This window comes from Oncorhynchus kisutch, linkage group LG3, assembly GCF_002021735.2.
Source record: "Oncorhynchus kisutch isolate 150728-3 linkage group LG3, Okis_V2, whole genome shotgun sequence".
Taxonomy (NCBI): domain Eukaryota; kingdom Metazoa; phylum Chordata; class Actinopteri; order Salmoniformes; family Salmonidae; genus Oncorhynchus; species Oncorhynchus kisutch.
Genome location: NC_034176.2, coordinates 20,580,395 through 20,604,809, shown reverse-complemented (window position 1 = coordinate 20,604,809; position 24,415 = coordinate 20,580,395). Strand labels below are relative to the sequence as shown.

General features: G+C 42.4%; 4 protein-coding genes across 7 annotated transcripts; 1 reads left to right on the top strand and 3 right to left on the bottom strand.

The window, feature by feature from the left end:
* On the bottom strand, positions 1-6,413 carry poli (polymerase (DNA directed) iota). 2 transcript variants are annotated; one of them, XM_020469455.2, is made up of 10 exons: positions 6,108-6,413; positions 3,649-3,783; positions 3,356-3,520; positions 3,029-3,175; positions 2,534-2,770; positions 2,167-2,345; positions 1,961-2,052; positions 1,733-1,866; positions 1,270-1,478; positions 1-1,125 (listed from the first exon to the last, which is right to left on the bottom strand). In XM_020469455.2, exons 1-10 carry the CDS (start codon positions 6,190-6,192, stop codon positions 229-231), a joined length of 2,280 nt encoding a protein of 759 aa, XP_020325044.1. In that variant the 5' UTR covers positions 6,193-6,413; the 3' UTR covers positions 1-228. The 2 variants fall into 2 exon arrangements, with proteins under 2 accessions (XP_020325044.1, XP_031674587.1); XM_031818727.1 differs by having other exon boundaries at positions 1,733-1,881; positions 6,108-6,402.
* zgc:152968 (EloA-BP1 and REX1_like domain-containing protein) lies at positions 3,090-13,940 on the top strand. Of its 3 annotated transcripts, XM_020469434.2 has the most exons (18): positions 5,629-5,747; positions 5,897-5,982; positions 6,793-6,893; positions 7,252-8,891; positions 8,974-9,072; positions 9,173-9,440; positions 9,704-9,897; positions 10,090-10,230; positions 10,356-10,470; positions 10,632-10,703; positions 10,843-10,986; positions 11,493-11,606; positions 11,677-11,750; positions 11,848-11,952; positions 12,111-12,226; positions 12,340-12,478; positions 12,680-12,800; positions 13,195-13,940. In XM_020469434.2, exons 1-18 carry the CDS (start codon positions 5,715-5,717, stop codon positions 13,284-13,286), a joined length of 3,654 nt encoding a protein of 1,217 aa, XP_020325023.1. In that variant the 5' UTR covers positions 5,629-5,714; the 3' UTR covers positions 13,287-13,940. The 3 variants fall into 3 exon arrangements, with proteins under 3 accessions (XP_020325029.1, XP_020325037.1, XP_020325023.1); XM_020469440.2 differs by lacking the exons at positions 5,629-5,747; positions 5,897-5,982 and adding an exon at positions 3,090-3,199; XM_020469448.2 differs by lacking the exon at positions 5,897-5,982 and having other exon boundaries at positions 5,624-5,747.
* Positions 13,941-14,244: 304 nt separating this feature from the next.
* LOC109877153 (UDP-glucuronosyltransferase 2A1) lies at positions 14,245-16,911 on the bottom strand (the record flags this gene model as incomplete). The annotated part of the gene is given in 10 exon segments (XM_031816322.1): positions 14,245-14,661; positions 14,807-15,019; positions 15,169-15,268; positions 15,508-15,628; positions 15,970-16,028; positions 16,031-16,108; positions 16,244-16,335; positions 16,337-16,391; positions 16,394-16,443; positions 16,445-16,911. Coding segments are annotated over 10 exon segments (1,518 nt in total), but the record flags the coding sequence as incomplete, so codon positions are not given.
* Positions 16,912-21,108: 4,197 nt separating this feature from the next.
* On the bottom strand, positions 21,109-23,896 carry tal2 (T-cell acute lymphocytic leukemia 2). Its single transcript, XM_020462478.2, has 2 exons — positions 23,733-23,896; positions 21,109-23,105 (listed from the first exon to the last, which is right to left on the bottom strand). The coding sequence occupies exon 2, from the start codon at positions 23,091-23,093 to the stop codon at positions 22,755-22,757; it is 339 nt and encodes a 112-aa protein (XP_020318067.1). The 5' UTR covers positions 23,094-23,105; positions 23,733-23,896; the 3' UTR covers positions 21,109-22,754.
* Positions 23,897-24,415: the final 519 nt, after the last annotated feature.

The following is a 24,415-nucleotide window of genomic DNA, read 5'->3' as shown; positions in this document are numbered from 1 at the left end:
TAAGGAAATGATCTTTATTTACATATTTCTTGGAACATTACCATGTTTACAAATGTAAAACACAGTTTGAAAAAATTTATATTTTAACATTCAATTCCTTATATTTGTATTGACTAAAATAACTGTATGAATCTCACTTGCTGAACATCCTAAAAATAAGAGAATGATTTTAATATTTGTCCAAATTCTTAATCACCACATAGTGACCTTTGATATAACAGACACATTCTAACCTGAGCTGGGTTTGAAATAGTTCAATAATTTATTAGCCTGACTGCTTTTAGCTGGAGCCTTCTTCTCTCTGGCCAGGGGGCTTTTGCCCTGTTTTTTCAAAGAGGAGGAAATCTTAAGGACAGGTATCTGTTGTCTCCACTCAGACAGTAGCTCTCTCTGAATCTCTGGAGGTAGTTCTGAGAACACCTTGGGGTCCACACTTCCTGGGAAACCACAGTCAGCCGACTGCCTCCGTGACACGAGGCCTGTAGAGGAGTTTCCCTCCTCCAAGAGGTCTGTGAGTGAATAGTGCAGGGAGGAGACTGTGTGTTCTTGTTGGTTGTTGGTTGTCGGTGCATTGGGCTGTCTGTCAAAGCCCTTCACAGTTTCTCTTAGGTCTATGGGAGTGCTGTGAAATGAGTCATTAAGTTTGCATGCAGCAGGCTGAGAGGAAGAGGCAGGCTGTTCTGAATGGTTGTGGTGAAATGAGTGGGCTCTGTCTGCTGGATCAGATACTGTGGGTCTGACGGACTGAGTGCCATGGCTGTGGAGGCCATGGGTGGTCTCTGGGTAGGCAGCTGATAACAGTTCCTTCTGGATGTCCTCAGGCAGGAGTCTGAACACCTCAGGGTCAATGTTGGGGGGCAATGGATGAACATCTGTCATCCCAGGACTGTTGGTCATTTTATCATCTACTGTTCCACCTATGCAGCACTCACCCACCATAGGCCGCTGCTGGGAGGCCTCAGGGCTATGCATTGTTGACTGTGTGTAAGGCTTGATCTTAAGGTTGCTAGGTATGTCTGGTATCCAGTGTGATGCATCCTGACCAGTCAACTCCTCTGTCTTACCTTCAACATCAGATCCAGCCTGTCCACGGAGGTTACCAAGCACACTTTGAGACAGATCCTCCTAGAGGGGAAGAAGAGAGAAAGAGAAAGGATGCACATTTTCAGAATTATAAAGATGACACATAAGGAGTACACGTGGCAGGGTAAAGCCTGAGACAGAGATACTAGTTTACTTCTAATTGGTGACATCCACCGGTCTTCTTACCTGGCACCGAGAGGAGGCCTGTGTTTTCTCAGGAGATCTGTGTGTGAAGAAGGAGGTGATGGATCCTTTGCTGACAGCAGCACACTTGGCCTGCAGGTTACTGAAGCACACGTTAAGGAGGGTGAGGTGGAAGGCTGTGTTGTTGTTCACCATCTTGTGGAAGAGCTTCATGGCCATGGTGACCAGCTGGGCCAAGGCATCACAGTTGCCTGACAAATAACACAGCAGATTTAAGTGGTGTTAGCTGCTAAATGCACAGTAACTGATCTACCATTCAAGATCTAGGAAATCCATACTTAGAAATGAATGTACAGTTAAAATGTAGATACACAGTACAGTAGGTACTAAACAATAGCTACTGTATATTTGCTAAAGCCATTGGCAGTACATTGGCTGTTTCAATTCCTAATGGCTTGCAGACAAAATATACTCCATATGTGTGAGAGAATTATTTAACAGGTACCAGAAGTTATCTTTTGCCCAATGTGGTTGGGGATGGGACACTGCCTGCTCTCCCGGCTGAACCACTTGTTGGTTGCAGAGTAACGCCTGATGGTCAGTCGAAGGGTCAAAGGCTGCCTGCCATCTTTATGCATCCTAAAACCAAGACAGCTTACTTAAACTTAAGAGCAGAAACACTACTTGGAAATTCAACCATTTCTGCACCTTGCAATTCAAACCTTATGCTTACCTGTCTAAAATGCTACTCAACAAATCTTTAACCTTCTGCCAAACTTCATTGGTTGAGGACATTTTCTTGAAGGAGTCTTCATTGCTAAGAGACTTGGTATGTTATGAAGACAGGGAGAAAAAAATACAGAAAGACATATCAATATGTGCACTCTAACAGTATTAGCTGAAAATGTATTATTGTATTGATCAGTTATCATCTCACACCTGTGGAGCACCAGTGGGGGTGACTGGAGTGTCATCAATGCCCAAAGCCAGGTTCTGGAGATGCTGAGCAGTGGAAACTCCAAACTCCCTCACCAGGTCAGCCAATGGGAAGAGCTGCAGGTCCTGCACACCAACCAATCCTAGGGCCTGAAGCCTCTTAGCAGTCTGGTGGCCTACTCCTGAAATGGACCATAATGGGTAAAGAAAGGTAAAGCACTGAATGGCATGACAACAGCTACAGAGGTGATTACGACTAGGGCTACATGGATCAACAACCGGTTGGATAATCTACCACTATACTCTACTTCATGTAGTGACTTGGATAACTTGCTGAGTGTCAAATTAGGAATAAAGCGCAAATCTATACCTGGTACTTTACGTAAACCATTTAGACTGCCCATAATGTCTTTCACACTCTCTGGCAAAAGTGTGGTTTGTTGATTTGGCTTGAAGGCACCCGCCACCAGTTTGGCCAGCAGCTTACTGGTAGCAATGCCCGCACAGCCAGTGAGGCCCAGCTTGCTGTGGATCTCTGCTCTCAGTTCAGCTGCGATATGTGAGCCTACCGCTAGTCTAGGGTGTACCATGACTTTGGCATCCGAGGCTGAGTAGACAAAACAAAAAGATACACAATTCACAGTTACATTTCACATCATCTCAACCTGATTGCAAGTATGTAGACATGGAATTTCTAATAACTAAAGGCTAAGGTTAAGAATCCAAACCCACAGTGGCTCTAAATGTAGGAAACTGAAAGTGCAATGCAAATGTTTATACATTTAGCTTCACAGGTTGTTTCACAACCCATATCTTGGTTTCATAAGTCCCCAGTCTGAATGCTGCTAGACCTTATGCTACTCACTGTCAAGATTGTAAACGTGGCCTTCGTATGAATAGGGAGCAGACTCTGGGGTCTGTTCCATCCTCCTCTCCACCATCTCTGTGATGTCCATGAAGTTCTCATCAAACCCTAGCCGTTCTACTAATGGACAGAACGACATCAGCAACTCTAAATGGAGGAAAGCACAGACAGGTGAGTTTTTCCATAACAAAAAACTGATAGTAAGGTAGAATTCATTAGAGCGTAACACTGTGGCTATAAAAATTATTTATCTGATGTTTGTGAGATCATCACAGTTCTAGCTGTTTGTGGTGGTTAACTCCTTTCAAGAGTTACTGAGTTGATTACCTGTGACTTTGTAAGATGTCTCTCTGTAGTGTGTCAGGTCCTCTCCCTTGACCAGCACGAGCTGAGGACACTTCTCTTTGGCATCCGTCACTAACATCAGCTTTGTCACACCAAGGTCCCTGGCCACGTAGTTACAGGTGACGATGATGTACTTTTGCTGAATACCTACAAGGAGTCCAGAGGGAAGTTGTTATGCAACCAGTGCTTCCGTTAACATGTTGAAAAACAATACAGTAAAAGCTTAGACACAAAGAATAGGAGACAAAATATAAATAGCATGTCAAATAAATCACCTAAAGGCACCTTCCGCAGTGCTGGGTTGCGGATCATTTCAACCTGGGCATAGAAACAGTCCAGGTCAAAATGCAGGATGACTCTCTGTACTGGTGGTGCAGGTACCTTACTGCAATATTTGCCCCCATGGATCACTGAAAGAGAGAAGGGCAGTTTCATAGTGAGAACAATTACAGGTGAAAGAGCTACTACACCAGTGGTTCCCAACCAGGGGTCCTCGGCCTATCCACAGGGGGTACTTGAGAAGACTCATGAGCCCATAGACCTACTGGTAAAATGCACATGAGTGGGTACTTCAGGGGTACTCCTAGCCCTTGATCACGACTCCCAGTTCTATTACATTACACATAAGTCATTGGACGAATGCGTCTTCTGTATGGGGAAGTTTTGATAAGAGCCCAGATGGCATGTCTGAGCATTAACACGCACTGCTTGCGGTACAGTTTTGGAAGCATAAGAACCTCATCTTTCATATCAGGGAGAAAAAACAAAAGGTTAAATTGATACACATCTTTAGAGGCGCTGGCGGACTTACCATTTGGCAGAAGAGGCAATTGCCTCAGGCCTCACACCATCAAGGGGCCTCATGAGTTGAGCATAAAAAATATATTATAATAATAATAATAATACTCCACTTGAGGCCCCCATGCTCCACTTGAGGCATAACAAAAATGTATACATAAAAAACAAAAACAATTGTATACCTATAGGGGTCCTTATTTATATACCTACAAGGGTCCTAAAATAAAATAGCTAAAATATCCTTGCTATGACCATCTTAAAACAATTCCATATGTTAGCTTAGTAGTAGTCATCTCGCTTTGCCATACCTCCAATAATATCGCATCGCTGTCACACCTCTTTTGGAGGTCTGGATCATTTTTTCTTGCAAAAACAGTTTGAATGGTTTGCTGGCTCCCAGCGGCAAGATTTTTGATAGGACTTTACAGTTCAAGAACCCTCTCCCCCCATACCCATTGGTGCTACGTGTAATGTTCGCCACTGTTTTCAGACAGGGAAGGTCACATTTTGCAGAGAGTTGTTCTGTATGCTAGTTTGCAACATTGCAGAAATTGGATGAAAGCCTGGAAGAAAAACATAATTCTGTTTTGTTAGAATTTGTCAAATTTATTTTTACTTTATTTAGCCAGGTAGGCAAGTTGAGAACAAGTTCTCATTTACAACTGCAACCTGGCCAAGGTTGTGTCTGGAGGGGCTAACGTGTGTTTATGGAAGACAGACCGAAGACAAAGGGACCACCTGTGCTAATTCGCATGCTCTGAAAACCTGTGTGTAACGGAAGAAGGCCTCCAGAAACGTGTTGTCACTGAAAAATACTTTTGGCTGCAACTGGTTAAAACAGTGACAGTAGGTGTGAAATGATTTTTTATGTGATATGAAAGTAAAGGGCTTTATATTTCTAGAACCACTGGACTAGGGTACTCTAGCCAGATCAACATTTAGTTGGTGGTACAGTAAGGAAAAAGGTTGGGAACCACTGGACTAGGGTACTCTAGCCAGATCAACATTTAGTTGGTGGTACAGTAAGGAAAAGGGTTGGGAACCACTGGACTAGGGTACTCTAGCCAGATCAACATTTAGTTGGTGGTACAGTAAGGAAAAAGGTTGGGAACCACTGGACTAGGGTAGTCTGGGCAGAGCAACATTCAGTTGATGGTACAGTAGCTCTCAAACTCTAGGCGACATTCTGCCTTCTCCCTATGGTTCTCAGCCATTAGCTTCACCCACGACTGCCTCATCTGAATTACAATATTGACGCTGTCTTTTAACGTTTAGAAACGTAAATCATTTCTTGCAATATGGCTTTCGAAGCATATGCCCCTTATCTTTCATCAGCAAGAAAAAAATATTCACACAGAAAACATACAATTACTGTAGCGGTTTTGCACAGATCCATATAGCTATAGGTGCCCCCATACGAGGAAACTACACTTCCGCTACACTTCCCGAGTTACACTTACACACAGGTGTTCAGAGCATGCTAGATCGTTAATTGCTAGATAGCCTCGTCTTCCGTCTGTTTTCCGTAAACAAGCGCTGTAACATGGATATATTGCCGTGTGGGAACACTAACAAGGTGTGTATCAATTTAACCTTTTGTTTTTTGAAAATTATTTCTCGCTGATATGAAATAAGGTCCGTTATGCTTCCAAAACCGTAGTGCAAGCGATGCATGTTAATGTTCAAACCGAGAATCAGGGCTCTTAACAAAACTTTCCCCTACAGAACACGCCTTCGTCCAATGACTCTTGTGTAACATTAATGCAATGGAACAGAGTCATGACCAAGGAGTGGTACAGTAACCGAAAAGGGTAGGCAAACACTGTTTACACACGGAGTATAGCATTACACACTTATTATTCACTACACTTAAACATGCAATGTAAGCAAAGCAATTTGCTTCCGTCATTTGGTGTCACTTGTGTTGTTTTCTTACCAACATGGGGGGGTTGAACAAAGTCCGAGCAAATGCTGTTCCAGTCAGTTTCATCCTCATCAATGTCCTCAACACCCACGTCCATTTCTAAACAACAAGAACATTCTGATGTACTCAAACATCTAATATGAATGTGTTTGAGTGTTGTTTCGAGTTTTCACGCAACACACGAACGTCTCTTGGATGTCTTCTTCTGATTCTGGGTTCGTTGGCTTGAGCAGCAACAAGCGCATTTGCACCACCTACAGTTCTGAAGTACTTCCAGAGTAGCAGACAGGCACAGCCACTTGGTGGCACCAGCCACTAGGCATATTTGTATTTTAGGTCTGGGAAAGCTTTATCAATTACAGGTGGATTCCCTGTCAATTAATTTCAAATGTGCTAGCTTGACTCTTTACCAAAGCGAACTTATTTCACATGATCATCATCATCATTAATTTAAATGATTGCGCATGGCAGTCCACTATAATTTTTTTGACAGAATGTCCCGCGCCACGACTGATGCTATAAAACTCACGTAACACTGACGTCATGACAGGTGCATAGTGTTGTGAGTGGACAATTGATGGAAAGCGCCCACGCTTGAATAAATGTTATTAAATATAGCCGGAGTACAGATAAATTATAAGTAGTCGATGTTGTCTTCCATTGGATTCTTCGCTGAAATAGACTGTCCATTTTTCAGACGTGACCACTGTAAGCGGCCCCACTGTCTGTACAAGCATGACAAAGACGACCGAGGAATGTTTGACAACACCCTGCATGGGTCACCGGTAACAACAGCAGGTCAGTCTGGTTTTGTAATTAATTTAATACAAATGCCCCGAAGTATTTTTTTCTTCAGCTTGCCTTTAGTTTTGCCATAGTTTTCCAAAAAGGCATACTTGTTAATTGCCACATTACATCCTCAAGTGGAAATGGGCAGTAGCCGATCAATTTGAAACCGGATTACTTCTTTTCAAGTCTGCCTATACCTAATTGCAGCGCATCAACCTGCCTTGACCATGTTGTAAGGCATTATGCGAGGTGGCTGCATTTTTTTTTTTTTCACTTTGGAAAAATAGTATGGCATGTGTGTAGTAATTTATGTCGTTTGATCTTCTTAATGACATCAGTTTTCTATTTACTTTTTCTCAATGAACAGGTGTTTGGAAAACTCATTCCACTTCCATTAATGGAGTCCCACAGGTCAATGAAGCCAAAGACCCTTGCCTTTTGGAGTTGGAGAGGATCAACAAAGAAATTGAGACTGTTAAGAATGAGGTTGAGAAGGAGCAAAGGAGATTATCTCGTTACCAAACTGTGCAGGTGGACAGTGAAAGAACAGGGTCCAAGAAAGTCTTGATTGCCAAATCTGAAACACCAGGCAAAGATCTGAATGGAAATAGTGTAAAGTCTAAACACAGGCAGTCAACTACAGTCTATTCTCCTGCCCGGAGGAAGTATGTGGTTGACAACTCCAAACCCAGGACTGATTTGGAATACGACCCCTTGTCCAACTTCTCAGCTTCTTTGCGATCTAGTGGTTGTTCTGAGTACAAACCAGGTAATGAGCAGAAAGTGAGAAGTGGGCAAGGTGTGAAGAGGACTAGAGAGAATGTTTGTAAGGAGGACCAAACTAAGCCACCCTTTCAAGAGTTCACTGCCTCACCAGCTAGTAGTAACAAGCTAGTTGATGACTCTGAAGAAGAAGAAGGGGTCCTCATCATTGATATTCCACCTCTGGAGAGCGATAGAAAGAAGTGTCGGGCTCAGAAGCCCTGTAAGATCAACACAAACCAATCACAGGAAATCAAAGAGGAAGTCCACCCTGTTTTTGTTCCTACTGTGGCTCATGCTCCACTCAGTATTCCACTTCCTGTGTCCACTCCTGGTCCTGAAGTAGTCGAAGTCCTATCCCCACCTGCAGTGTCTGAGATTGTGAAAGATGATAACCTCAACACTTATGGCCTATCTAGTGTTTCCGCTAGTCGGGGAAATGATGGTGAACCCAGTGCTGAGAGTGTATTCGATGACTTGTCCAAATGCTTGGAAAACCTGAGGAGTGAAAGTGAGAGAATAGTTTGTTACCAAGAGGCTGAAGTCACTGCGGAAAGCAACTGTGTCCCAGAACCTGAGACTCATTTTGAGAGTCAATCATCCTTACAGACACGCCACCATAATGAGCCAGTTAAGACTGATGTCAACTTACTGATGGCAGAGCCTGGATTGCTTGAACGTGAGCTTGCCTACAACTGTGTTGAGAACAGTAACCATCTTCAACCCAATGAAGTCTCATATGGACATATATCTTCACTACCTCATAATGTTTTAGTCCCTCCCTCTGTCTACTCCCCCCATAAACTCCCCATTGAGACCCAGAGAAGTCAGCAGCCAGTAGCACAGAGTTCTGCTCAGAGTTACTGGTCACCTGTACAGAGTGTATCATCAGTGCCATGTCTGCAGAAAATACCAGGCCAAACGCCAGCGCTTGATTTCTCCCTGCCTAGTCCAGTTCCGGGAGCAAACTTTGTAGAGCAAGCGGCCACTACTGTGGGTTTCACCCAATGCCAGCTGTTATATGGGCCAACTGCGTCAGGGACTAATGGAGTAGAATTACAATCTGCTCCTTTAGAGCAGCCTACTGTGGAAGCAATGAATGAACACATTGTTATTGATTCAAATTCTGAGGAGCTCGAGTATTCAGAGTTATCTGATAGTGACACAATGGAGGAATGCTATCGTATCTTCATGGAGGAAGCCAACAAGGGTGAAGAGGGATCGACAGACCAGGCTTGTACACCTGTAAGTGCATGCAAACAGACATTCGGTGGGCTAATTGTACAGTTCAATGGAGTTAGGAAAATGTTGTCATTGTGTGTTTTAGGTAGGAGCTGTGGATGTGGAGACACCAGGGTTAGCAGTGAAACCCAAACCGTTGCCAGGACCCAGGAAGAGGGTGGCCCATGTGTCCAGATATACTGAGGTACACTATTGAAGGCTACAACTCAAGCATATGAATTACTTTATTAACTGTGATTCATGAAACTTTACTTATTGTAATTGACTGCCTTCCTGTCCTACAGCCACCGGTGGGCAAAAGCAAAGCCCAGGTGATCGTTCCTTTCCGTGGAGGAGCCCCCCAGTTGTCCAACCCCTCTAAGATCCAGCAGCTGCAGCAGAGGGCCTCCGTTTTGTCCGCTGCTCTGAAAGGAGGCCAGGCGTTCATCTCCAACTCACAGAGAAAAATGGTGATGCTGCCTTCTCCTGCTCATCAGGCCAGTCATCAGGCCACCCACCATCCAGTTCAATACCTCATTCACCAGCCAACTCACCAAACTACTATGCAAAACTGTAAGAGTCCATATCTTTAATGTGTAAACTATACTTTTGTATGTGTGAGGAATGTACCAACCACTGCAATTTGACTTTGTAAATGATAAAGTACAACAGGGTGATGTTGAGGTGAAAATGCACTCCTCCAGTCAGTTGGCATGTATATCCTATTGTACATATTTTTTGTCTATGTTATGCATCAGAAGATTTCATCTATTATATGCATCTTATTTCCATCTGTACATGTTACTAAGTTATTGGTTATATATTTTCCCTGCTAGCATGTGTGAACGTCATACCTGTGGGAACAGCCATCCAGGTGGGCAACAACCTGCACTTCATCCTCCCAGAGGGAAGCTACACTCTGCCCATCACTCCAGCTAATTCTCCAGTCACCCCGGTCCATACCCCAGTCCATACTCCAGTTACACCTGTTCCTGTACAACCTCAGCCTACTGCCTATATCCCTGCTAAGGTGAGTACCAACATAATGTAGAGGTGGAATGAAATGGCTTTAGTGGTTTTGTTTGTATTGACACAGTAGCACATTACTGAGCAGATTATTTTCATTAGTGCTAGCATTCATATCTTTTCTAAAAAACTGTGCATGGCAAGGTCATTTTGTTTCTCGAGTAAAAAAATCATTACTTTGCTTTTGTCCTCCCAGCCCATTCCTACCAAACGTAAGGCCAAGATGCGTCCTGAGGTCAGCGCCAAAGTCCCACATGACGTACGGCAGCGCTATGTAAACCTGTTTGTAGAGGAATTCCTCAAAACGTCCGTCACTGTACAAGATGCTTTTGAAAAGGTTTGACCCAGGGCAGTCAACATTTCTATTAGCCATGATTATATTATATGGGAATTGTCATACATGTTGTTGCCATGACCTATTGTTTTATGTTGGAAGCTGTGACAGTGTGATTTATACTTTAGGCTCTTGCTGAGGAGAAGACTGTGTATGATCGCAGCATCAACAAACTCAAGTATCTGAGTGTTGCAGTGAATGCACTGAAGAGGCTGAAGAACCAGAGCTCCGTCTCTGTCAAAGGTGGGAATCTACAGCAACTGAGTGAATGTATTCTAAATTGCTTTTTGATTACTTGCAATAGTATTATATTGTTAAATATGTTGTGGTGGGACAGATGTAAACAAAGGACATTTGGGGCTTCGCAACTCAAGTTGAATTGTTTCTTGTCTGTTCATTTGCAGCTGGAAATGAAACTAATGTCCAGTTGTCCAAAGGAAATATTCCACTCAATGAAAAAGCACTTTGGGGAAATGGTATCATGCATTCCTCCACACATTTTCATTAAAGGATAAGATTTTATTCTAAGTTATGCTATGCGTCATATCAAAATCCTGACTGCCTTTCTGACACTTCCATGACTCATTTAGCTTTCCTATTCATTTTCTGCTGAAGGAGATGTTGCATTGTATGACAGTTTGAAGGAGCACATTCTGTCAGAGGAGATATTGATGGAGAATAACTATCCTCTTCAGCACCCAGAGAAATCTGGCAGTGCCATATTGTACCGTGAAGACTATAAAAAGGGAATCACTGATCGTGAGTACAGTATGACACACTGCATTGTTCAGGTCTATATTGCTGAGTAATGACCAAATGTACAAATGTACCTCTTGGAATGTGACATTTGGTCATAAGCATGTATTGCCTGTAGCAAGCATGTAAAATAAATCAATAGGCCAGGGGTATTCAAATCCAACCCTGGAGGTACTGAGAGTACTGTTTCTCTGTTGCTAGATAATTAATTGCACCCACCTGGTGTCCCAGTTCTGAATTAGTCCCTGATTAGAGGGGAACAATGAAAGAACGCAGTGGAACTGGCTTCAACGGTTCATATTTGAATTTTAGGCCTGTGGTATGAGTAATTTCCCTAGGACTGGTCTACCTTGGGTATTGTAGTCAACATGGACCTGTTCTTCATGTTCTTTTCATCATTCCCCATTCCAGAAGAGGGCATACTCCAGCTTTATACTGTCTTTGCTTTCAGGGCTCTGTTTAACTCCTGAATTAGCAACTTGTGTTTTTGTTTGTTTCTGGGGGAAAAGCTTTGAAGAGGATTTGCTGTCGGTGTGGGGCCACTTACTCTGTGAACCAAGTGGGAAAGCACACTCGCAAGGAGGAGTGCAACTACCACTATGGGAAAGGAGTTGAGAAAAAGGGTGAGAGGACATTATGGTATGTTCTAAATGTCTGAATACAGATATTTAATAACTTGCTATTACTGTACAGTTCCAGGTGGAGTGGAAACACGCTACAGCTGCTGTGAAGGTGTGGCTGGGTGTCCTGGATGCCAAGTCTTCAAGGTAAGAAGATGACTGGTGCATCACACCTATTTTCCTTAAGACCCTTCAAAGATGTCAGGGAACATTTTGTATTGCTCACATATGTCTCCCCCCTCAGCTGCATGTCCATGATGCAGTTAGCCTGGATGGCTTTGTCAGTACCCTTCCAAGGCCTGGCTCTGACAAGGGATGCCCGGGTGTGTTTTCAGTCGACTGTGAAATGGTGAGATTCAACAGTCACATTATGGAATTCATAGGCAACATTTTGCATGACATGCCAATTAAGGTTGGGTCAGTGTGTTTTGAATATCAATGTCCACACTGCCACACTAGTGATCTGGTGAAGTTTATTGTATGACTAATACATTTATTTTTCTTCAGTGCTATACCACTCAAGGTCTGGAGCTGGCCAGAGTGACTGTTGTCAACTCCAGTTTGCAGGTCATCTATGACACCTTTGTGAAACCTGATAATGATGTCATTGACTACAACACCAGGTAAGGCCACAACACTTCATAATTCATATTGAATCTTGACAGACTGCTTTTATTTAATCCAGTATTTTTTGACAAGGATGGCATGGAAGTCATTATTGCTCTCTTTTCCTCAGGTTTTCAGGCATCAATGAAGCTGATGTGAAAGGAACAAGCTCGTCCATCAGAGACGTTCAGGAGACTCTACTGAGCTTTGTCAATGCTGAGACTATACTGATTGGCTACGGCTTGGAATCTGACCTCTGTGCACTGAAGGTGAGTTGTGTTGCATTATTTAACTATTTATTAGTGAATGGACACTGATATGGAAAGTCAATATCAGTCTTTTTTTTTTTCGATACGTCAAATAAAACAACATTACTACGATCCTCTTAGAGCATGCTTTTTTAGTCCTGACTAGGCCTAATCTGTGTCTGGGAAACTGGCCCATAAAGTTTGTCACCTTGCCTGTCTCAGCTGCTCCATGGCACCGTGGTGGACACCTCTGTGTCGTTCCCCCACCGCCTGGGCCTGCCTCATAAGATGACCCTCCACAACCTGACAGCAGACTACCTCAGGAGGATCATCCAGGAGAGTGGTGGGTCAAACACAAACAAGTCTGGCAGTGGGGAGGATGTCCATCTATTGTGTGTCATTAAAGTTTTTTTATACTGTCAAACTGATCATGGTGAAATTAGGGAGACATGTTGCATGAATGTTCTTAATGAAAAATATTTCACAATCCCAATTCTGTCCATTCACTACATTTAAAAAAAATGTTCTTAGAACATGAATAAAAAGGAACGTTACAGGTGAGAAGGAATCTGAGAGAGAATATTTTGTGTTGCGTAGGAGGCTACAGTCCTAAAACATGTATCCACTAATGTGAGAATCATTCCTGATCCAAGGCTTTCCAATACATGTAAGATATATCCAGGCTTATGTTAGTCTTGCAGTAACAGTGTGTATGGCATTGTTCCTGTCTCTTCCAGTGGGTGGTCATGACTCAGCAGAAGATGCTGCTGCCTGTATGGAGCTCATGCTGTGGAAGGTCAAAGAAGATGGCAAAACTAAACGATGGTGATCTGAATAAAACTGGTATCGCCCACCTTAGTTATTCATGAAATCACAGAGATGTATGTTAAAATGTCACTTATTTGTATAAAGGGGAAGTGTTGTTGGTTCATTTCTTCAAATGGTCTGGGTAGGCTTGGAGAGGGAAATTATATTTGTTATGTACATTTGTTTTTTGATTGAATTCATTTTTGTTTAATCTTTGTTCAATTATGTTATGCTTCTCAGTCTCTTATGCCAATGTAATTATTATTTGGGGATGCACTTAACACTGGGAAAGAATAATATATATTGAAAGTAAAAGCACAGTAAAGAAATCTTTTGTGGGGTATTATTGTTATTATGATCATGGTTGATGGAAATTGCAGCATTATGCTTTCATAGCTGTGTGTGACACCTGAGGAGATTAGAGTCAAGTCCAACATCCAATAAACTCAATGTGAGCAAGAAACAGGCCCCTCCCCAGTCTATCTACAGTCCTCAACACTTTCAGATGTTATGTGATGATACATAAAACCTCAGTGTCACTGAGGATAAACTATTTCAATTATTTAACGCCATTCTTTTGAAGGAACATGTCCAACTTGTGTAAAGCCTGTCATTTCCTCTCCAACCAGGCAATGAACGCAAACGGTAACTAAAATAAATGGAACGTTTAATATGAGACACAACTTTCTGATTCTGTTTAGTGGGTATCACTTCTCCCTGATGAGGAAGAAAGTCAAGTAACTGTATTGAAATAATATTGCCTGGTGCTGAACCCATAAATTGCATGAACGGAACCTCTAACCCTGGCAATTTGACTGATAAACTCATGGGTACACTCAATTGCTGCCTGGTATTGCGATGCAATAATTTCCATGGTACTATAGAATGTTCATTCAAATGATGCTAACTGATGTGGCTCATGCAATGGAATGTATTTTTTGTAATGTCAGTTGAGTTGATTTAACAAATCACAACACATGTTGATGTTTTTACTTACTGCTTTTATTTCCTGCTCTTACATGTACACTCAAAGGCTTCCAGTCCACCCATTATGCCATAAATGACGTGAATAGAGATGTCCATTCTATTCATTGTATTTATATGGCTGAAGCTGTCACTCTGCCTTGCTTTTAAACTTGGTTCCATAACAGCAACTCCTGATGCAGAAGAAGCCTGTTTTGATGAAGAGGAGGGTTAGGAGCAGCACTACAGCCAGAAGCAGAGCCAGCACATCCAGGCTGTGGTACTGATACCAGGTGAGCTGGTGGGCCTGGAACCTCAGGAGCCTATCCCCTCTGTTTCTCATAGTGAACTCCAGCCAGAACAATGCCTCATCCTTAGGACTGAGTGGTCTGTCATAATGGATTCTGGACAGCCTCATGGCGTTCTCCCTAAACCTGTTGATCAATTCTCAGATGACCTAGAATACGTAGGGCCTTCTATTTATTTAATAAAGATGTGTATTCATGTGATAGCAAACTAGTTGCTCATTTACTCTGTACTCTAGCAAAATAAATGTTTGTGAAAATGAGGACAACTTACGATGGGTTATTGATCACAGCATTGAGTCCATCCACAAGGTCCCAGGTTTGCAGGAAGTCCATGATGACAGCAGCTCCCTTGGCCTTCATATGGATCATATTGTCTGGCTGGTCAGCAAACATAGGAATAACCACCATGGGTACCCCATTGTAAATATCCTCATAGATTCAATTGGTTCCACCATGGGTGATCAAGGCTCTAGTTTTGGGTGGCCTTATAGAACAGAAACAAATATTCCTAAATGTAGATATTCCAAAGATAGTCTCAAATAATGATGTTCAACATCACACTGGTGAGTAGATTGGTTTATGCACTATACCAAACAGGCATAATAATGAATGATTGTCTTTGTTATAAAAAACCTATAGCTACCCAGCAGGTCATTCTGTGGGATCCTGTTGTACACTCTGGTGTTGGGAGCCAGAGTCTCAGGCTTCTCCTCACTGTGCCTCCACAGAATCTGGCCATGACAGGGACATATTTATATGTTATTATTTATACTTTATTATATTTTATATTGAACTGTTTAAGTATGTTACACAGGCTGCACAAGACAGATGCAACACGTCTACTTGGTTTGCTGTAAATAAGAACCATTAATAGAACAAATATGCTTAGGGAATGTTTTACTGTAGGTCTATAGGTTCTCTCTGACCTTCTGTGGTATCTATCCCAGGGCTGGGGCAATCATATCCGCCTGCTCTGTGGTATCTGTCCCAGGGCTGAGGCGATCATATCCGCCAGCTCTGTGGTCATGTTCCTGATCATGGACCCCACAACAATGCCGTGATCTCCAGAGCTCTGCACAAACTCCTCCAGGGCCTGATGGGACAGTAGTCCTCTCACTTCACCACAGAGCCATAAATAGAACTCTACTGTATGTATAGCTCTTTGTATTGTTCTGTTTCAAACATTTACATTTGAATAATTTAGCAGACGCTCTTATCCAGAGCGTAATGACATTTACATGACTATGACATGACATGGCTAAAACATGACCATAATGTACTTTGTAGGCTTAGTTAGAATTACATTGTGTATGCAACGGATGCTGCAGAGAATACAAACGGATATCTGTGAGGACAGATTGATGTTGATATACTTATACTTAATGTTTTGTAGTGATGCTGATTTAAGGTAAGTGTGCTTTTGCCATAGCCTACCTCTGGTAAGAGCTTGGCGGTCTTGCAGTGGATTCCTCCAACAAATTTGAAGTTTGGGAAGGTCGGGGGTACTCAAAGTCCCAGTATGTACGGACCAGCCACAGATCAGGGTTTCCTATCATCGCACAAGTTGTTGTTGGCTACAAATCAGTAGAATGTAAGTGGTATTTGCATTAGAACCGACATTTAAATATAAATAAATACACTATGCTACGTTATTCTGTAGTTATCATCAAATGTGGCTACCTCGTCCAATGATACTGTAACAGCTCACCTATAGCATCACTGTAGGAGTCATCTATAACACGCCAAAGACTGTATATTGTCATGTCCTGCGACGCATAGAACAGGAAATTCATCAGTCTCAGCAAAATTCATTTTGTCCTTTCATTTTACCATGGCACTAGGGACGTAGAATGGTAGGCCGGAAGCTGCCCACAGAGCCTCTCCCTGGTGTGGGCGATAGAGAAACGTGTACACCAGAGGAAGTCCCAGCATCTCTACCACCAGCTCACTGCCATGCCAAATGGGATCAGCTAATAGAAGTTCATACTTGGCCTCTCTCAGTCTCTCCATGATGCTCTCTGACTTTAACAGTCCATCCACAATCTGCATGTTTAGCTGAATTTGTCTTTGTATGAGTTCATCAAGTCTCCAGTGGATCTGCCAGTAGTACAGGTGGTCCATCTCGTACATGGAAAAGTGTATGAACTCCTCAAGGCAATCCTCCACAGAGACTGAGCCATTGAAGGGTTGGTAGCTGAAGCGAGAGTGTTCCGTGGGGTCTATGTACAGAGAAGCACTGTTTACCAGCACTGTAACATTGTGTCCTCTGTCTAGCAGAGTCTCCAATACAGGCTTGAGGTTGATCCAGTGACTGCCTTCAGTGTGCCGAACTAATATGTTTCCACAGTCTATGCACCCTATGATATATAACTGTATGATTATTTAAGCCGGTATGCTCTCTGCCAGCCTCATGGTAAGTGTGTAGACAGGGTCTATAATCAATCCTTTTTAAACTAGTCATTTAAGTCAAGCAATCATTAACTGAAGAACTTGAACTCTGAATCATAGTAGTACTCATCTTATCTCATGCCACCAGGTAGAAGAGCAAACCGGTGGACTTTGGGGGTGAAAGGTAAAAGCCTACATTGTAAATCTGAAAATAGTCAACAAACAGAGAAAGTCAACAAAGTAAAACAAATATAAAGTGCATAGAAGTCATCATTCAAAATGTTTGTGTTACTACTACGTGTGACGAACTATTACATTTGGTAATAGATATTTCTAAACTTCCTCGCTAACGACAGTATAGTTTATTTTATAGGCCCCTAACTCTGTTTAGCAAGTGAGATGTAGAAGCATAGTTGTCAGGTAAATTCGGCAGCTAGTTTAAGTGTGGGGCCACAGAGTTTTCCCAGGGTCAGGGTTGGGTGGATAGACAGTGTATTCCAGCCTTTAGGAAGCTGTGGTATTGTGGAAGTTTTTCTCTGGGAAATAACGGTCCTCGGCTACTGTTGTTGTGAAGGATGTAGGTGTATACAGTACATGTGGTCAGTAGAGCTTTTAGTGCGTACGTAGTGTTTGATATATACATGTGAACAAGATTTATTGGAAGTTGTTATTCTCGAAATGGTTGCCTCTGCTGTCCTTTCTCTCTCTAACCATCCCTGGTACTTCGCTCCCAACTCCCTCCCTCTGGCCTCTCTCTCTCTCTCTCTCTCTCTCTCTCTCTCTCTCTCTCTCTCTCTCTCTCAGTGCCTGGGTTTGGGTTACAGTTTGTTGCTTTTTGAAGTCTACATTTGCATAATCTGATTAGAATGTGGGATTGTTAGTGGTGGGCCCTATAAGAAAGTGGGTGAGGGTGCTGTCCAGCCAGGAATGGGGTCCCCATTCCGCCGATGAGCCTGCACCTGCATCCATCCCTCATTGGGCTGCCCTCTTCTCCCTGTCCTCGCTGGGGAAGACCAGAGCAATGGAGAGGAGGGAAAAAGGGGGAGGAAAGGAAGTGATGGAGGAGGGGGAGGGGGAGGATGAAAAATTTAAACATGCAGTGTGAATTGGTTTAAGGGGATAAAGAGCTCAGGGCCTATCGGTTGGCACCCAGCTCCAGAAAATATTTTTCATGGCACCTCAGACAGGAGAGAGGGCTTGCCTGCACTGATCTGGTCCATTGTGATAACAGATTCAGACAGTGTGTTAGACGTAGATAAGGAAATGTGCTCTCAATAGACCATTACCACTGTACTTGGGAGAGAATAGTCAATCAGGCAAATATCCTTGGATGAGGAGATGAGCAGAATACAGATTTGATTTTCAGTAGCTAGTGAGTTTGACATTATCCTGCTGAAAAGTTGTCAGGGAAGCATCTACTGTGATTGGATGTTTTCTGCCAAGAATGTACATAAATGTCTGTAAATTGGACAATGATTCAATATGACTACACTGAAGGCCTATGTGTTGTGTTGAAAATTTTACATTTGTTTGGCCTTAAAAGAGTGCTATAGTTTGCTGAGCAACAACAAATTGATTTATTGCATAATGTGTGCATTCTCTCTACCATATACACTGAGTGTACGAAACATTAGGAACACCTTCCTAATATTGAGTTGCACCCCCTTTTGCCCTCAGAACACCCTCAGAACACTGGCCCATGTTGACTCCAATGCTTCCCACAGTTGTGTCAAGTTGGCTGGATGTCCTTTGCTCATATCAGTACCCTGACTTGAAGGGAATTTGTGCTACAAATGCAAAAATTTTAGCATTTGTAAACAGTGCCAAGGAAACTAAACCAACGCATGGATTGCTGTCATACATTGTCCAAAGACTGCTTACAGGGTAGGAAACCAATTCGTAATGTTGTAATTTAGGGGAACTATCCCTTTAAGAGCAGTCACCTGTCCATTCCCACGGGCTGTATGCCTGTGTTCAGCAGCTGCACATTGCTCCGTTTACACACCATTAGCAGGTTTAATGGTGGTGGAGAAAAGGCCTTACACCAACTCACTGTTTACCCTTCAGCTCAGTAGTTGCAGCCTGTTGGCACGGAAAGGACAAGGGGCAGATTTAAACAGTGACAATAGGTGATTAGTAGCCTGGTTAAATGTTAAACAATGGTAATCTCAGCATTCAGGCTGGTTTAACCAGGCTAGGTGATTAGGGCTCTAGATGTGTGACCTTGGGGTATAATCGTCTTCTTAGTTGATGACATCAGGGTCAACGCAAGGGTGAAACGAGGAAACTGTTTTGTTTTTGTTTACATTTGTTCACCAATCGGTGACACTTTAATTTATATGACTGTTTTCACTGATATTTTCTTTGTATTTAATAGGAAAATATGTGGAGGTAACAATGGGTACTTACTTTATTTTTTATTTGAACTTTATTTAACTAGGCAAGTCAGTTAAGAACAAATTGTTATTTACAATGACGGCCTACCAAAAGGCAAAAGGTCTCCATCGGGGACGGGGGCCTGGGATTAAAAAATATATATATATACAATATAAATATAGGACAAAACACACATCACAGCAAGAGAGACAACACAACACTACATAAAGAGAGACCTAAGACAACAACATAGCATGGCAGCAACACATGACAACACAGCATGGTAGCAACACAACATAACAACAACATGGTAGCAACACAACATGGTAGCAGCACAAAACATGGTACAAACATTATTGGGCACAGTCAACAGCACAAAGAAATGAGTCAACAGTCAACAGTCAAGAAATTAGAGACAACAATACATCACACAAAGCAGCCACAACTGTCAGTATGAGCGTCCATGATTGAGTCTTTGAATGAAGAGATTGAGATAAAACTGTCCAGTTTGAGCGTTTTTTGCAGCTTGTTCCAGTCGCTAGCTGCAGCGAACTGAAAAGAGGAGCGACCCAGGGATGTGTGTGCTTTGGGGACCTTTAACAGAATGTGACTGGCAGAACGGGTGTTGTATGTGGAGGATGAGGGCTGCAGTAAATATCTCAGATAGGGGGGAGTGAGGCCTAAGAGGCCAGTTTACAGAGGAGTATAGAGTGCAGAGATGTGTCCTATAAAGAGCATTGGTGGCAAATCTGATGGCCAGATGGTAAAGAACATCTAGCCTCTCGAGAGCACCCTTACCTGCCGATCTATAAATTATGTCTCCTTAATCTAGCATGGGTAGGATGGTGATCTGAATTAGGGTTAGTTTGGCAGCTGGGGTGAAAGAGGAGTGATTACGATAGAAGAAACCAAGTCTAGATGTTACTTAAGCCTGCAGCTTTGATATGTGCTGAGAGAAGGACAGCGGACAGTCTCGCCATACTTCCAAGTACTTGTATGAGGTGACCACCTCAAGCTCTAAACTCGCAGAGGTAGTAATCACACCTGTGGGAAGAGGGGCATTCTTCTTACCAAACCACATGACCTTTGTTTTGGAGGTGTTCAGAACAAGGTTAAGGGGAGAGAAAGCTTGTTGTACACTAAGAAAGCTTTGTTGTAGAGCATTTAACACAAAATCCGAGGGGCCAGCTGAGTATAAGACTGTATCATCTGCATATGAATGGATGAGAGAGATTTTGTTACGGATCCCCCCGATACTGATGCTCATTCTGTTCACCAGTTCCTGAGGTTTACGTCACCGGCTTTCTAGGCTTCACTGAACGGGATTCATTATCATCAACCCCGGACTGTCTTGTCTGCTTACACACACCTGGTTCTCATTTCCCCTGATTAGTATGTTATATATGTGCCCTCTGTCTTTGTCGATTATTGTTCCATTGTCTGTTGGTGGTGTGAGTACCTATGCGTTGGTCCAGCTGTTATGCTGCGTGCTATATATATTGTGTATTACGGGTATCGTCCCATGTCGTTCAACAAGGTTTACCCTCGCTCTTTTGTTTAGGTACAGCCCAGTGTTTTTGTATACGTGTTTGTTTTGGGTGTATTAAAAACCCCTATTGTGTATTCCTGCGCCTGTCTCCAAAATCCTTTATACCAGCGTGACAGCTTCCTACTGCCTGAGCTATGTTGTTGATGTAAATTGAGAAGAGCGTGGGGCCTAGGATCGAACCTTGCTGGTACTTATTGGTACTGGTACTTACTGGTACTTGACAAAATAGATCTGTTAATTTGTGTATTTAACAAATGGCATTTTTTCTCAAAACATGTTTATTGTGTTGTAAGGTTATGCATTTCTCTAAATCTAATTTCACAGTTCTTACATAATAATCCATGATTAGAGCCTAGAGGGAAATTCAGTAATTCAAGTTTAATCTAATATGTGCATATCCATACCTAGGGCAAATATCCAAATAATGACATATTCCAATTCAAACATTATTGGACACAGAAATGACCAAGCCTGTGTAAACTACACTGGCATCTGACTTCATTGACATTTTGTCACAGAAAGGGGATAAAAACACTCCATTCAAGAGCCCATAGGAGCCCCTCAGGACTAGCAGCGCTGTATCTGCCTGTTGGGTCAGTGATCAGGGTTTGACTACATGTTGACCTGTGTGATTGCAGGTCACAAGTTAAGCTGTCCTTTTTCTCTTCCCCTCTCTCTGCCCTTGGACACTAGATAAGGGTTTAGAGGTTAGGGGTTGTCTCCGTGTCCACACAGTGGTCAGAGGGTTTGTAGAGGACAATCAGAGGCGCGGCCATCACTGGCCCCATTGAGAGGAAACAAGGGGATTAGTAGACCAGAGGGTCCAGAATGGACCAGTACAAACACATAGGGAGCAGCTGCACTGTTGACTTCCTGGCTCGGCACTTTGAGGTGTTTGTTAAATTAGTACAAATGGTTGCATGGTGTCAATGGAATACCAGGGTTATTTACAATAAGAGGATGGTACTTAATGTGTACTTACTTTTGATAAATTGAAATATTTTTTTATTAACAAACCATGATTAAATAGTTATAATAAATAACATATTCACAACTTAATATTAACCAACATAGTTTCCCAAAAATAAATAATCACAATAGCCTTGACAAATGATGGTTAAATAATAATCTTTGGTTACATGACATGCTTATTGTACAAAAATAGCAAGATTAATAAATACTTGAATGGACAGACAACAAAAACTATTCCTGTTATCTGTTCACACAATACAGTCCTACAATTGGAACATATTTCAAAGAGGATTGTCAGTTCTGTTATCATGCAGCTCAATCCTGTCGTGTCAATCAATGAATGTGGTCATATTGCAGGATTTTGAAAATAATAATTGATTTGCAAATAAGCAAGGTCATAATCAGTCTCATCATAAAATCGTCATTTGAACAAAAGAAAGTGCCCTTTGCATTTTGTCATTAGATTGCAGTCCTTGGTGAATTGGACAAGACTTTATCTTTCCTGAAATGTCTTTCCCAAATAAATTCCCTTAAATGATCCTTTATGGCCTTAATGCATCCTTATTTTTTATTTCAAAACATTTGTTGTTGTTGATGTGGACATCTTTCCCCACCGACAAGATAAAAATACATGTCTGACATGAAGGGGGGAATACATCCAAGCTACATCCATGCAGATTACAGAATACATTTCACAAGGCTCCCATCCTCCCGTGTCATAATGTCAACATCAAGAGTGTAGCTAAATAAATCTATTTAATTCAGCAGGAAGGGCATCATCCACAAATATCTTCTGCTTGCCATCACAACCAACACTGTACTCCTCAAGTGTCACAGAACCAAAATGGAGTCTATGAATGGTGGCCTTGTGACAGACAGTTTCACCCAGGGAGTTGTAGATGATCACCCTTCAGAGGAAACTGCAGGAGGCACACTACCAGGCCTCGGTGCTGTCACAGCTTGATCCAGGGGAGAGGGCGTCAGTGTCGCTGGCCAGGCCCCAGGTCTGGGAGGAGGAGTGGAGACGTTCCACGTTGCCCCTGAGGAAGGTGAGCAGGGCTGTGGGGGAGTGTGAGGCAGGCTGGCCACTCTGGATCTCCAGCAGCTGCACCAGGAAGTTGATGTAACGCATTGCCAGCCGCAGGATCTCGTTCTTGCTCAGCTTCTTCTCTGGTGGGTGGGTGGGGATGAGCTTGCGGAGCTCAGCGAAGGCAGTGTTGACGTTGTGCTGCCGCCAACGCTCCCGTGTGTTGGTGAACACCTTTCTGGTCATGGTGCGGCTCTCCTGGAGGGAGGAGAAGAGGAGAGTGTTTTAGAGAGAAATGTACACAAAATTCAAACTCCCATGGGGCTGTTCTAATAGAAGGCAGGTGTTGTTCAGTAGGGTGCCATTTCTGGCGCAGACCCTAGACAGAAACACTATATGATGGTATCACATAAAATGTGGCACCAGAGAATCTAAATCTCAACGATGACTGAAATATGACGCATTAACACTGTAATGGAAAGTAATAGATGTAAAATATAGTTTAAGTATGACAAATAGAATGCATTTGACGTTGGAATTCAGTTTCATCTTTAGAAGATGAAAAATACCATAATGAAAATAGATGTTTGTGGAAAATGTCTGACCTTCAGTCAATGCATAGAGGATGCTTGTGCTATTGTGTTACGACATTATTAGCGTACATACAAATAATTACACTTTGGCTGTATTTGAAGAACTATCTATTTCTAATATGGTACACTCACGAATACAAACTGATAATCATTTATTTTTATCTTAACAACATTAAGATTTCTTAACATTTCATAAGAATTGTAATTCCACCAGTTCCTTACTCCAACAATTCCACAACATGAAATTCAACAGAGGAAAAAAAACGAATCCACTTATTGTCCGTGAGCTCACCTGTTAAGTGCAGACAGAGGTATCAGGTAGTAGAAGTGTGTACTCCTGCTGCAGTAACCCAGTCCTGTGTATAGTCCGTCCAGTCAGTCCAGCCTTCTCATACTCTCTGATGACTGTGTGTGAGAGGGAGGGTTGGAGAGAGGGGAAAGGCTAGCGCACGCTTCTCACATTTTATAGCAGAGTGAGCCCCTATTGTGTGACGTGTGCTGTCGTTGAGCCTCTCCTTCAGTCTGCTGCATTGTGTGAGGTGTTCAACTCAAGAGAGATGTTTCCAGTCACAGACCGCTGTGTTGGATGTTCTATTCTGTCTGTAAACAAATAGATGACCAATGGGTTAGAAAAATGAGGTTAGGGGTAAACATACAAATACATAATATCATACAATAATGTTTAACAATTTGAAAGAGTATTTGGAAACTTTGCTTTCATATCATCCACAACTTTTTGTTGAGTCATTTCTAGGGTTGCAAAGCTACTGGTAATTTACCAAAGCTACCAGAATCTTCAGTAACTTTGGTAATCAACAGAAAATCTATGGCAATCAATCGTACCTTTGGTAATTTGTACTTGAATCACTTTTTTAAAAAGATATCGATATATAGTATACATTTTTTATATGAGTTTCTATTAGATAGACCATATGGTTCAAGAGAAAATAGCCTAATTAATGACAAAGCATCAAA

Excerpts from the sequence above, each read along its gene's own strand:
- zgc:152968 (XM_020469434.2), top strand. The coding sequence starts at position 5,715 with ATGGATATATTGCCGTGTGGGAACACTAACAAG. Across the intron at positions 5,983-6,792 it reads TGGTACAGTAACCGAAAAGG|ACGTGACCACTGTAAGCGGC; the intron begins GTAGGCAAACAC and ends TCCATTTTTCAG. Across the intron at positions 8,892-8,973 it reads CAGACCAGGCTTGTACACCT|GTAGGAGCTGTGGATGTGGA; the intron begins GTAAGTGCATGC and ends TGTGTGTTTTAG.
- poli (XM_031818727.1), bottom strand. The coding sequence starts at position 6,192 with ATGGACGTGGGTGTTGAGGACATTGATGAGGATGAAACTGACTGGAAC. Across the intron at positions 1,882-1,960 it reads TTGAGTAGCATTTTAGACAG|CTGTCTTGGTTTTAGGATGC; the intron begins GTAAGCATAAGG and ends AGTTTAAGTAAG. Across the intron at positions 1,479-1,732 it reads TGGGCAAAAGATAACTTCTG|GCAACTGTGATGCCTTGGCC; the intron begins GTACCTGTTAAA and ends GTTATTTGTCAG.
- tal2 (XM_020462478.2), bottom strand. The coding sequence starts at position 23,093 with ATGACCAGAAAGGTGTTCACCAACACACGGGAGCGTTGGCGGCAGCAC.